Source organism: Manis pentadactyla, chromosome 4, assembly GCF_030020395.1.
Source record: "Manis pentadactyla isolate mManPen7 chromosome 4, mManPen7.hap1, whole genome shotgun sequence".
NCBI lineage: Eukaryota > Metazoa > Chordata > Mammalia > Pholidota > Manidae > Manis > Manis pentadactyla.
This window is the reverse complement of record NC_080022.1, coordinates 106195191-106207477: the sequence shown is the minus strand read 5'-3', so window position 1 is coordinate 106207477 and position 12287 is coordinate 106195191. Positions and strand designations below refer to the sequence as shown.

Genomic DNA, 12287 nt, shown 5'->3' with positions numbered 1-12287 from the left:
GCAAAATAACCCCAGGTAATTCCTTAATTTGGCCTGTAGCAATTTGGTAACCAACCAATTAGTTCACCCAATATTTTAAAAATTGACAGTAACAAAAGGGAGACAATTACTGGTTTTGCATATAACAATAGATTTGTCATGGCAGGCTCATGTCTTTGAGCATTACTGTTCATTTTACAGAATTTCCTAAGCTTTTTCTCTTAATTGTACTTTGTGTTTTTAACTAATTTTCAGCTAACTATCTAGATTTATTTCTGTTATTGACAAAGACAGAAAAAACTAAATAATCAACAAGAGGGAACTCCTTAGAATAAACTAAAGATCCAGTAATGGGAACCAGTTCAAATGATTTTAGTGGCTGAAAAAAGAGAGCCAATTGGAAAACCTGAAATGATTATCAATTAGGAATTGTTTGCAAGTAACCAAATGGCTTTCATTCTGGAGTGCACATAACCAAACAAGGGATTGAGACATAGTTAGCATAATATTGATTAGGAATTTTTAAGTAGATACACCCAAACCCTCATTAACTTTTTTTACAATTTTTTATTAAGGTTTCATGTGAAAAGAAGGTTTCACATGAAAAAACAATGTGGTTACTACATTTACCCATATTATCAAGTCCCCACCCATACCCCAGTGCAGTCACTGTCCGTCAGTATAGTAAGATGCCACAGATTCAATATTTGCCTTCTCTGTGCTACACTGTTTTCCCTGTGACCCCTCACACCATGTGAACTGAACATAATATCCCTCAGTCCCCTTCTCCCTCCCTCCCCATCCGCCCTCCCCCACCACTCCCCCTTGGTAACCACTCCTTCCTTCTTGGAGTCTGTGAGTCTGCTGCTATTTTGTTCCTTCACTTTTGCTTTGCTATTATGCTCCACAAATGAGGGAAATCATTTGGCACTTGTCTTTCTCTTGCCTGGCTTATTTCACTGAGCATAATATCCTCCAGCTCCAGCCATGTTGTTGCAAATGGTAAGATTTGTTTGTTTCTTATGGCTGAATAGTATTCCATTGTGTACATGTACCACTTCTTCTTTATCCATTCATCTCTGCTGATGGACACTTAGGTTGCTTCCATTTCTTGGCTATTGTAAATAGTGCTGCAATACACATAGGGGTGCATATGTCTTTTTGAATCTGAGAACTTATATTCTTTGGGTAAATTCTAAGGAGTGGGAATCCAGGGTCAAATGGTATTTCTATTTTTAGTTTTTTGAAGAACCTCCATACTGCTTTCCACAATGGCTGAACTACTTTACATTCCCACCAGCAGTGTAGGAGGAGGGTTCCCCTTTCTCCGCATCCTCACCAGCATTTGTTGTTCTTAGTCTTTTTGATGCTGGCCATCCTTCCTGGTGTGAGGTGATATCTGTTGTGGTTTTAATTTGCATTTCCCTGATGATTAGTGATGGGCACCATCTTTTCATGTCTCTGTTGGCCATCTGAGTTTCTTCTTTGGAGAAATGTCTCTTCATATCCTCCACTCATTTTTTAATCAGGTTATTTGCTTTTTGGGTGTTGAGGAGTGTGAGTTCTTTTTATATTTTGGATGTTAACCCTTTGTCAGATATGTCATTGACAAATATATTCTCCCATACTGTAGGATGCCTTTTTGTTCTGTTGATGGTTTTTTTTGCTGTACAGAAGTTTTTTAGTTTGATGTAGTCCCATGTATTTATTTTTGTTTTTGTTTCCCTTGCATGAAGAGATACGTTCAGGAAGAAGTTGCCCATATTTATATTCAGGAGATTTTTGCCTATGTTGTCTTCTAAGAGTTTCATGACTTACATTCAGGTCTTTGATCCATTTTGACTTTACTTTTGTATATGGAGTTAGACAATAATGCAGTTTCATTCTCTTGCACATAGCTGTCCAGTTTTGACAACACCAGTTGTTGAAGAGGCTGTCATTTCACCATTGTATGTCCATGGCTCCTTTATTGTATATTAATTGACCATATATGGTTGGGTTTATATCTGGGCTCACTAATCTGTTCCATTGGTCTGTTGTTCTGTTCTTGTGCCAGTACCAAATTCTGTTGATTACTGCAGCTTTGCAGTAGAGCTTGAACTTGTGGAGTTAATCCCCCCAGCTTTATTCTTCCTTCCCAGGATTGCTTTGGCTATTCGGGGCCGTTTGTTGTTCCATATGAATTTTAGGATGATCTGCTCTAGTTCATTGAAGAATTCTGTTGTATTTTGACAGGGATTGCATTGAATCTGTAGACTGCTTTAGACAGGATGGCCATTTTGAAAATATTAATTCTCCCTATCCATGAGCATGGGATGTGTTTCCATTTATTGGTATGTTCCTTAATTTATCTCATAAGTGTCTTGTAATTTTCAAAATATAGGTCTTTCACTTCCTTGGTTAGATTTATTCCTAGGTATTTTATTCTTTTTGATGCAATTGTGAATGGAATTGTTTTTCTGATTTCTCCCTCTTCTAGTTCATTGTTAGTGTATAGGAATGGCAACAGATTTCTGTGTATTAATTTTGTATCCTACAACTGTGCTGAATTCACTTATTAGTACAGGAACAGTTTTACTTCTTCCTTACCAATTGGGTTGCCTTTTATTTCTTTGTGTTGTGTAATTGCTGTGGCGAGGACCTCCAGAACTATGTTGAATAAAAGTGGAGAGAGTGGGCATTCTTTTTCTGTTCCCGATCTTAAAGGAAAGGCTTTTAGCTTTTCACTATTAAGTGTGATGTTGGCTGTGGGTTTGTCATATATGGCCTTTATTATGTTGAGGTACTTGCCCTCTATACCCATTATGATGACAGTTTTTATCATGAATGGATGTTAAATTTTGTCAAATGCTTTTTCAGCATCTATGGAGATGATCATGTGGTTTTTGTCGTTCTTTTTATTGATGTGGTGGATGATGTTGATGGATTTTCTGATATTGTACCATCCTCGCATCCCACATATAAATCCTACTTGATTATGGTGGATGATTTTTTTTAATGTATTTTTAAATTCAGTTTGCTAATATTTTGTTGAGTATTTTTGCATCTATGTTCATCAGGATATTGGTCTGTAATTTTCTTTTTTTGTGGTCTCTTTGTGTGGTTTTGGTATTAGAGTGATGCTGGCCTCATAGAATGAGTTTGGAAGTATTCCCTCCTCTTCTTTTTGGAAAACGTTAAGGAGGATGGGTATTAGGTCTTCACTAAATGTTTGACAAAATTCAGCAGTGAAGTTATCTTGTCCAGGCATTTTATTCCTAGGTAGTTTTTTTATTACCAATTCAATTTCATTGCTGGTAATTGGTCTGTTTTGATTTTCTGTTTCTTTCTGGGTCAGCCTTGGAAGGTTGTATTTTTCTAGAAAGTTGTCCATTTCTTCTAGATTATCCAGTTTGTTAGCATATAATTTTTCATAGTATTCTCTAAAAATCCTTTGTATTTCTGTGGTGTCTGTAGTGATTTTTCTTTTCTCTTTAGTGATTCTGTTTATGTATGTGGACTCTCTTTTTTTCTTGATAAGTCTGGCTAGAAGTTTATCTATTTTTTTTTCTCAAAGAACCAGCTCTTGCTTTCATTGATTGTTCTTATTGTTTTATTCTTCTTGATTTTATTTATTTCCACTCTAATCTTTATTTTGTCCCTCTTTCTACTGAATTTGGGCCTCATTTGTGCTTCTTCTTCTAGTTTCATTAATTGTGAGTTTAGAATCATCATATGGGATTGTTCTTCTTTCTTGAGGTATGCCTGTATTGCAATATACTTCCCTCTTAGCACAGCCTTCTCTGCGTCCCACAGATTTTGTGTTGTTGAATTATTGTTGTCCTTTCTCTCCATATATTGCTTGATCTCTGTTTTTATTTGGTCATTGATCCATTGGTCATTTAGGAGCATGTTGGGAAGCCTCCATGTGTTTGTGGGCTTTTTCATTTTCTTTATGCAATTTATTTCTGGTTTCATACCTTTATGGTCTGAGAAACTGTTTGGTACAATTTCAACCTTTTGAATTTACTGAGGCTCTTTTTGTGACCTAGTATATGATCTATTCTTGAATATGTTCCACGTGTACTTGAGAAGAATGTGTATCCTATTGCTTTTGGGTGCTGTGTTCTGTAGATGTCTGTTATAATGGTCCATCTGTTCTAATGTGTTGTTCAGTGCCTCTGCCTCCTTACTTATTTTCTGTCTGTTTGATCTGTCCTTTGGAGTGAATAGAGTGTTGAAGTCTCCTAGAATGAATGCATTGCATTCTATTTCCCCTTTTAATTCTGTTAGTATTTGTTTCACATATATAGGTGCTCCTGTGTTGAGTGCATAGATATTTATAGTGGTTACATCTTCTTGTTTGATTGACCCCTTTATCTTTATGTAATGTTCTTCTTTGTCACTTGTGACTTTCTTTGTTTTGAATTCTATTTTGTCTGATACAAGTACTGCAACTCCTGCTTTTTCTCCCTATTAGTTTCATTAAATATCTTTTTCCACCCCATCACTTTTAGTCTGTGTATGTCTTTTGTTTTAAAGTGAGTCTCTGTAGGGCAGCATATAGATGGATCTTCTTTTTTTATCCATTCAGTGACTCTATGTCTTTTGATTTTTGCATTCAGGCCGTTTACATTTAGGATGATTATAAATAGGTATGTACTTATTGCCATTGCTGGCTTTAGATTCGTGGTTACCAAAGGTTCAAAGTTAACTTCCTCTTCTATCTAAGAGTCTTACTTAACTCTCTTAGTATGCTATTAAAACACAATCTAATGGTTCTTTTTTTCTCCTTTTTCTTCCTCCTCCATTCTTTATATATTTGGTTTCATATTCTGTACTCTTTGTTTATCCCTTGATTGACTTTGGGGGTAGTTGATTTAATTTTGCATTTGCTTAGTAATTAACTGTTCTACTTTCTTTACTATGGTTTTATTACCTCTGGTGACAGCTATTAAACCTTAGGAACACTTCCATCTATAGCAGTCCCTCCAAAATACACTGTGCAGATGGTTTCTGGGAGGTAAATTCTCTCAGCTTTTGCCTATCTGGAAATTGTTTAACCCCTCCTTCAAATTTAAATGATAATCCTGCTGGACAAAGTATTCTTGGTTCGAGGCTCTTCTGCGTCATTGTATTAAACACATCATGCCACTCCCTTCTGGCCTGTCAGGTTTCTGCTGAGAAGTCTAATGATAGCCTGATGGGCTTTCCTTTGTATGTGATCTTATTTCTCTCTCTGGCTGCTTTTAATAGTCTGTCCTTATCCTTGATCTTTGCCATTTTAATTATTATATGTCTTGGTGTTGTCTTCTTTTGGTACCTTGTGTTGGGAGATCTGTGCACCTCCATGGCCTGAGAGACTATCTCCTTCCCAAAACTGGGTAAGTTTTCAGCAATTACCTCCTCAAATACACTTTCTATCCCTTTTTCTCTCTCTTCTTCTGGTCCTCTATAATACCAATATTGTTCTGCTTGGATTGATCACGTAGTTTTCTCAATATTCTTTCATTCTTAGAGATCTTTTTTCTCTCTGTGCCTCAGCTTCTTTGTATTCCTCTTCTCTAATTTCTATTTCATTTATCTTCTCCTCCACCATATCCAATGTGTTTTTAAAACCTTCCATTGTATGTTTCATTTCTGATACTGTGTTCCATAATGATTGGATCTCCGACTGGAATTCATTCCTGAGTTCTTGAATACTTTTCTGTACGTCCATGAGCATGTTTATAATTTTTATTTTGAAATCTCTTTCAGGAAGATTCATGAGGTTGATTTCATTTGACTCTTTCTCTGGTGTATTCATAATCTTGCTTTGAACCAGGTTCCTTTGACTTTTCATATATGTATGTGGTACCCTCTAGAGCCCAGAAGCTCTACTCTCTGCATTTGCTCATGCCCATGGAGCAACGTGTGAGGTTGCAGGGGAGTGGTGTTGGTGTCTGGAGGGAGGAAAGTGCTGTTTCCTGCTTTCCAGCTGCTATGCGTGTCTCCCCTCCAGAACCAGTGGGCCAAGCACACAGGTATAAGCCTCTATGCTTTGGGTGTGTAGCTCCTGTAGGTGGGGCTTCCCTCTGTCTGGCCAGTTTGCCAGTTTGTGAGTCAGGTGCAGGCTGGCCAGTAAGAAAGCACAGCAGGCCCTGGAGCTGCATAGCCAGCCAGGGGGCTGGAGCACCTGAAGATTATGAAAGTTCCCAACCTGCTGGGCAGAGTACACCCAGAAAATTTTGTCTACTGTCATTTCTCCTGAGCAGTAAGTTCTGTGCAATCCTTGCCCCTTCAGCAGCCCTCTCACTGTTAGGAAGTATCTCAGACTGCCCACCTTTCTTTTGTCCCAGAGCAGCCAGATATGGATCCCTGTTTTCCTCAATCAGCTGGAATCTCAGTCTCTCCAGGTATTCTGCCTGTCTTAGCTTTCCAACCCACCTAATTATGAGAGCACTATTTAATGTAGGTTTGTGATCCCAGAGCAGGTCTCCAGAGCTAGGTAATCAGCAGTTCCATTCCTCCACTCCCTACCCGCTCTGTTTCTCTTACTCTCTGCCGGTGAGCTGAGGTGGGGGAAGGGCTTGGGTCCTGCCAGGCCCCAGCTTTGGCGCAGCCCTCTTTCCTGTTACTCTTTCAAGATTAGTTGTATTAATTGTATTTTCATATTGTATGTGGTTTTAGGAGGAAGCCTCTGTGTCACCTCTCATGCCGCCATCTTTAATCTCTACCTCTGAAGGCCGTTTTAAAATTACCTCATTAACTTATAAGTAACCTTTTTATTTCTTCTATTGTTTTTACTTACTATAGAAGCAATGCATGCTCATTATAGAAAAGTAAGGACACATATCATAGAAGCATCCAAACTGTAAGAATTACACAAAGAAGGTAGTGGGATACTAGTCAGCCCTTACACTTACACATGCAAACAGAGGCATCTTTCAAGGCTAAGGTCAAGCCCTACTCCTCCACAACCCTTTCTTAATTATTCTTATTAACTTTGATATCCCCTCTTTTGAGGAAAGATGTGCCATCTATTTGGTGCAATTAACTGTTTCACATGTCTGTGTGTCATTCTACAAGCAGAGTATAAATTGCACACAGGTAGAGGATCATGAATTTTTATAGGCTCCATTGCAGGGCCCACTAGTCCTGAGCAAGTCATAAGCACTTCCTATGCACTCAGCAAGTCCTTACTTAGTCATAATAAATCAGTAACTCATTTTGAAAATGACAATTATTCACCTGTTAAATTATTTACAGGAGGAAGTAGAACCAGAACCTGTTTTACAAGAGACTTATGTTCCCACCTTCCATAACCTGAATGTGTCTTGCCCCAATGGTCTCCTGGTGACATTCATTGGGCAAGAGTCTACAGGTGAGTCCTAACTGAGGTGGGGTGGGGAGGTAGGGAGCACAAAGTCATATAGAAAATGGTTAAACCACCATTGAAATTGTATATGTTCCTACCAGTTAAACATACTTGTTGATAATTAATGATAGGCTAATTAATAATAATAACAACAACCACTTTTGATCACTTACTATGGGCCAGGCACTAAGTATTTAATATACATGACAAAATACAACTACTATATGCTAAGTCCTAGTAATTCCATTTTGCAAAGTAAAGAAATTGAGACTTCAGGAGGCTCAGTAAGTTGACCAAGGTCACCTGACCTGAGCGGCAGAGATAAAATGCCATTCTTGGTTCAGTGAGAGAAAAACAAATGCTTTTAACAACTACTGTATAGTCTGTCTTCCTGCCTCTACAAAGGGCCACAGGTATAGTAGTTTGCTGGTGTGATCAAAACAAAGGAGGCAAGGATAAGTGCAGGTTAAATAGATGAAGAAAACCAGTCTTGTTCCTATGTATCAATATGTAATTTTATAGCATCTGTTATTTCTATTGATTCTGAAAATCACTCCTAACCTATTAAGATGAATGCATGAGTACAAGTAGGACTTCTTTAATTAACCTCATGGGACATCCACATTGGTGACTGAATTTCAATATCATTTAAATGGAGGCCCACTGTTATAATAGAATTGGGAGATGGAACAAAGCACTGAACTAAGATGAGTTGTAACTACTGATACATTCCTTTCAGCCACTTACTGTCTCTGGACTGCATTTCTTCATCTGATAAATGTTATGTCAGTGGATCCCATTTTTTTTCACAACCAAATATCCACTTTTTATAATTCCCTTAGGTACACTGTATTTGAGAATTGTATCTATCAAAGAAAAAGAGTATGCCTGTTGAATAATAACTCAGTGTTGTATTTACTTGCCATCCCAATGAAAAGAAACTAAATATTGTTGTAGATATGTTTTGCCTCTGTTTTGCTTTTCATTAAGCTTTCTGAATTATTAAAAATAGACTGTGGACCCTTGCTTCCATTTCCAAGGATTCCTGGTGGCCTGGGTTTCCCATCATGGAACCAACTGTGTATGCTACTAGACTGATGGTTTCTCAGGATCTTCCAAAGGCTAAGATGCTGAGTGTACTGAAAGGGATATTGTTTTCAGGTTCACGGATATATTTATTGTTTGCTTATTTGCTTGATCCTGTTATCGAACCCCAGCTTAGTACCTGTCTAACCTGTCTTTTCTATTAGTTTCATTACCTACTTTAATATTTTCATCATTGTATCAAGAGTAGACAGTGTTGTTAATAATAACTGCCTGAAATACATCATCTTTTTTAAATCTTCCATAAGTTATAAATATCCTAATTCAAGTCTGAACACAATTACAAAGTAGCAATATCTTCATCAGGGTCAACCTTGGACATAGGGAGAGAAGGTCATGTGGTGCAAAAAGGAAGAACCTAGACTTGAGTTCTTTCCTGGGTGACCTTGGACAAGTCATAATCCCCTCCACCTGAATTTTCTTCATTTATAAAATCATGTCACATGTTTAACAGTGCTGTTTTAAGTATTAAATGAAAAAATACTTTCTAATCTGAAACATATTATTCTAATGTTAGGTTTCATTTTGGGGCTTTTGGTCATGGTATCAGTGGTGGTTTTTACAGCATAAGAAAATAGTTAAGCACAGATACCTGATTCAAATCCAAGCTATGCTGCTTACTGGCTTGTATGACCATGGAGAATTTACAACCCTTCAAAGCCTCCATTTCTTAATCTGAAAACTCTGGAAAGTGAAAATGTCTACCTAAAAAGGGTTGTTGAGGTGGGCTGAATAATGTACAGACACAAAGCATTCAACATATAGAAATATCTCAGTGAATGTTTATTTCATGATTATTCTACCACTTGAAGTATATCATGAAGGGCGCACATTCTATTTTCCCACCACCCTGATAGTTTTTGAAATGCCATCATTACATGTTCATAAACAACTTTATAAATTTGTTATAAAGGGATTCTCAGGGAGAAATATGGCAATGCACCTAAGAATCAAGAGGAAATTATTCAGATAGCAAAAACTTGGTAGCTACTGTGTACCAGAAATTTCTTAATAGTACTTTCTTTAGAAGAAACCTATTAGGTGCTTTTCTCCTTGACTGCCAGCTAAGAGTAGAACCTTGAGAAAAATCTGGTTTGGTTAGAGATGGGAATATTATAACTTTGAAAAATGACGAATAATTTGGGAAGGGCTAGCTTCTCTTTAAGAGACTTGCCCTGGGCCTCCAGGCAACCAGGGGACACAGGGGAGCATCGTGCATCCACAGGTGAGAGTTTACTCAAAGGCAAGAGAAAAGTATCAACAAGGAGAAAAGGGAACATATAAGACAGCAAAACTCTTCTTCCTTCCTAACTTGCCTTGTGATGTCTCAGATTTCCTTAAAAAGAAGAGCTTATACATGGGAAGGTACCTATTAAGTTCTTGTAAATGATGTATTTACTACATTTGTCACAAAGGGAACACAGAATGCATACTCTGGGCCATCTGTCATGACATGAAAACTGCCCTATTATTCAGATGTAGATAAAAGAATGCAAAAAAATTAAGCAAGAAGATAAAATTCCACCCACACAGCATTGCCCCGTTCACAGTAAGGTTTTTTTTTTTTTTTTTTAAGATCAATATGTTATGGATGAAGAACCCACTTGGGACATCATAGTCCGACAGAGCTACCCCCAGAGGGTGAAGCACTATGAGTTCTACAAAACAGTGATGCCCCCAGTGGAGCAGGAGGCCTCGAGAGTTATCACCAGTCAAGGCACTGTTGTCAAATATATGTTGGATGGATCCTCACAGGTAAAAGAATGTTGGATAAATGATACTCTTTCTGGCTGCAAAGTAAAACACAAACAAGCTATGGGTAAGGAACAGTCTTGTGGAAGGCAAGAGGAACAACTCACTTGAAAATGACACGTTAAAATGACAAATGAAGGCTAGTACAGTTAGAAGAAAAAAATATGTGCACTATAGGATACAACTAAACTTATCATTTTATATAGATCCAAGATTGTAGACTGAATAGTATTTACCTTCTCTTCTTCTTGGGGCACCTTAAAATAATAGAAAAATACTTTAAAATAATTCATAATAGTACCAGAGAACAGCAAAATGTGTTACAATAGATCAAAAGATAGGGGAATTCCTAGAAAATGCAAGTCAGATGGGATCAGATTAATGAAGAAACAAGAGCAAAGTTTAAAGTAACATAAAGAGAAAAACCTGCAGCAAAACTAAAAATTAGAATGGGAGTTCTAACACAGACTTTTCACAGATGGAGCTCTCGGATCAAAAAACCAAGGCAATGTGTCAACTTACTACTACCGGAGGCTGGGAAACTGTAATATCCAGAAGCCATATGCCCTACTCCAGCCCTCCCCAGTGGTCAGTGGGGAAGAGCTGCTATGTCCAGACAGTACATCACCATGGAGCGAGAAGGAATTCTCAGGGAGAAATAGGGCAATGCACCCAAGAGTCATCAACCTTAGAAGAAGGCCAACTCCGTGGAAGTAGAATACAACATTCAAGAAGTCCAAGAAACAGCATGTTAAAATAAGAGAAAATAGTTAAACAAAAAAACTTGAAAATGAGTAAAATATAGGCAGAGACTTGACAAGTTAGCAGTCAGTAGACTAACAATTTTAAAAAATGTTCCTATGGGAAAAAAATCAAGAGTTCTTAGATATTAAAAATAACAGTTGTAAAAGATAAAGGGGGGTGGGTGAGTTATGAGGGAGAGAAAAGTTAAGAGACATGGAAAAATGTTCTCTATAAGAAGAAGAAAATAGAATAAAGGGGGAAAATGATGAAAGAAACAATATGGGGAATTTTCCCAAAGCTTAGAAAAAAATACTTCAGATTAAACATGACAACAAAGTGCCAATCAAGATTGATACTAATTATCTTTAAAAGATATCTAAATATGTCCTAGTGCAACTTTAGAACTGCATAGATAATGACAAAAGCTTCCTGGAAGGAACCAGTTACCAATAAAAGAATAAGAACCAGATGTACGTTAGATTTCTCATTAGCAACACTAAAGATGGTTCTTATCATGCTCTCGTTGGGAGGCTGTAGATACTGGATAGATATATCTGGAGAACATGTAGATAGATACTATGCATACTAAATAGATGTTTAGAGAAAGTAACCACTTTAATATGTGATAAAGTTTTAAATGTAGTCATTAAAGTATCTACACTAGTTGGGGTGAGCATTTAATAATGTAGTTAACTGTTGAATCACTGTGTTATATACTTGAAACCAATATAATATTGTATGTCAATTTCACTTTAGTAAAAAAAGTTAAGAGAGAGTATATAATTTCTCACATAAGGGGAGGATGAAGATTGGGAAAAAAATAAAACTCAAGTCAATCCAATAAAAGACAGGAAATAAAGAGAAAAGAAACAAAATAGGTAAATGAAAAATGTAAAATATTATTATTGTGCTGCTTATTAAGCTATTATCTCTGAGCTCCAAATCTACCCTCTATCATATGCCTTGTGCTGAGTCTCGAGTCTGCAAACAGCATGTCTTTCAATTAATTTTAACCTAGGCCAGTTTGATTCACAGTGTTAATCGCTAACCGGCCTTTTTCTTGCTTCTGAAAATGTGAGAACTTTTGCTTTTCCTTCAGATTCTCTTTGCAGATGGGGCTGTGAGCAACAGTCCTGATTCAGGTCCTGTGTGTCCTCCTGCTGAAATGCCAGCAAGCTCTCATAGCGGAGACCTGATGGATACGGTTTCTCTACAGAAATCAGAAACAGCACCATCTGAGACTGTCATCACAAAGAAAGGTAATCATTGAAGCCTCTCAATTTAAAATGGATTTAATAAAGTCTTCAGGTGCTTAATAAGTGTTCAATATCATTATTACTTTACTTATCTTTTCTATGACTATATTCATATA

The 12287-nt window shown here is 37.2% G+C and overlaps 1 protein-coding gene across 1 annotated transcript in view; it reads left to right on the top strand.

Moving 5' to 3' along the window:
- Positions 1-12287, top strand: part of SPAG17 (sperm associated antigen 17) — a 262478-nt gene that overhangs the window by 180915 nt on the left and 69276 nt on the right. The window contains exons 26-28 of the mRNA XM_057500594.1: positions 7207-7321; positions 9996-10174; positions 12015-12174. Of these exons, the coding sequence (XP_057356577.1) occupies positions 7207-7321; positions 9996-10174; positions 12015-12174 (454 nt within the window). The remainder of the gene's footprint in view (positions 1-7206; positions 7322-9995; positions 10175-12014; positions 12175-12287) is intronic.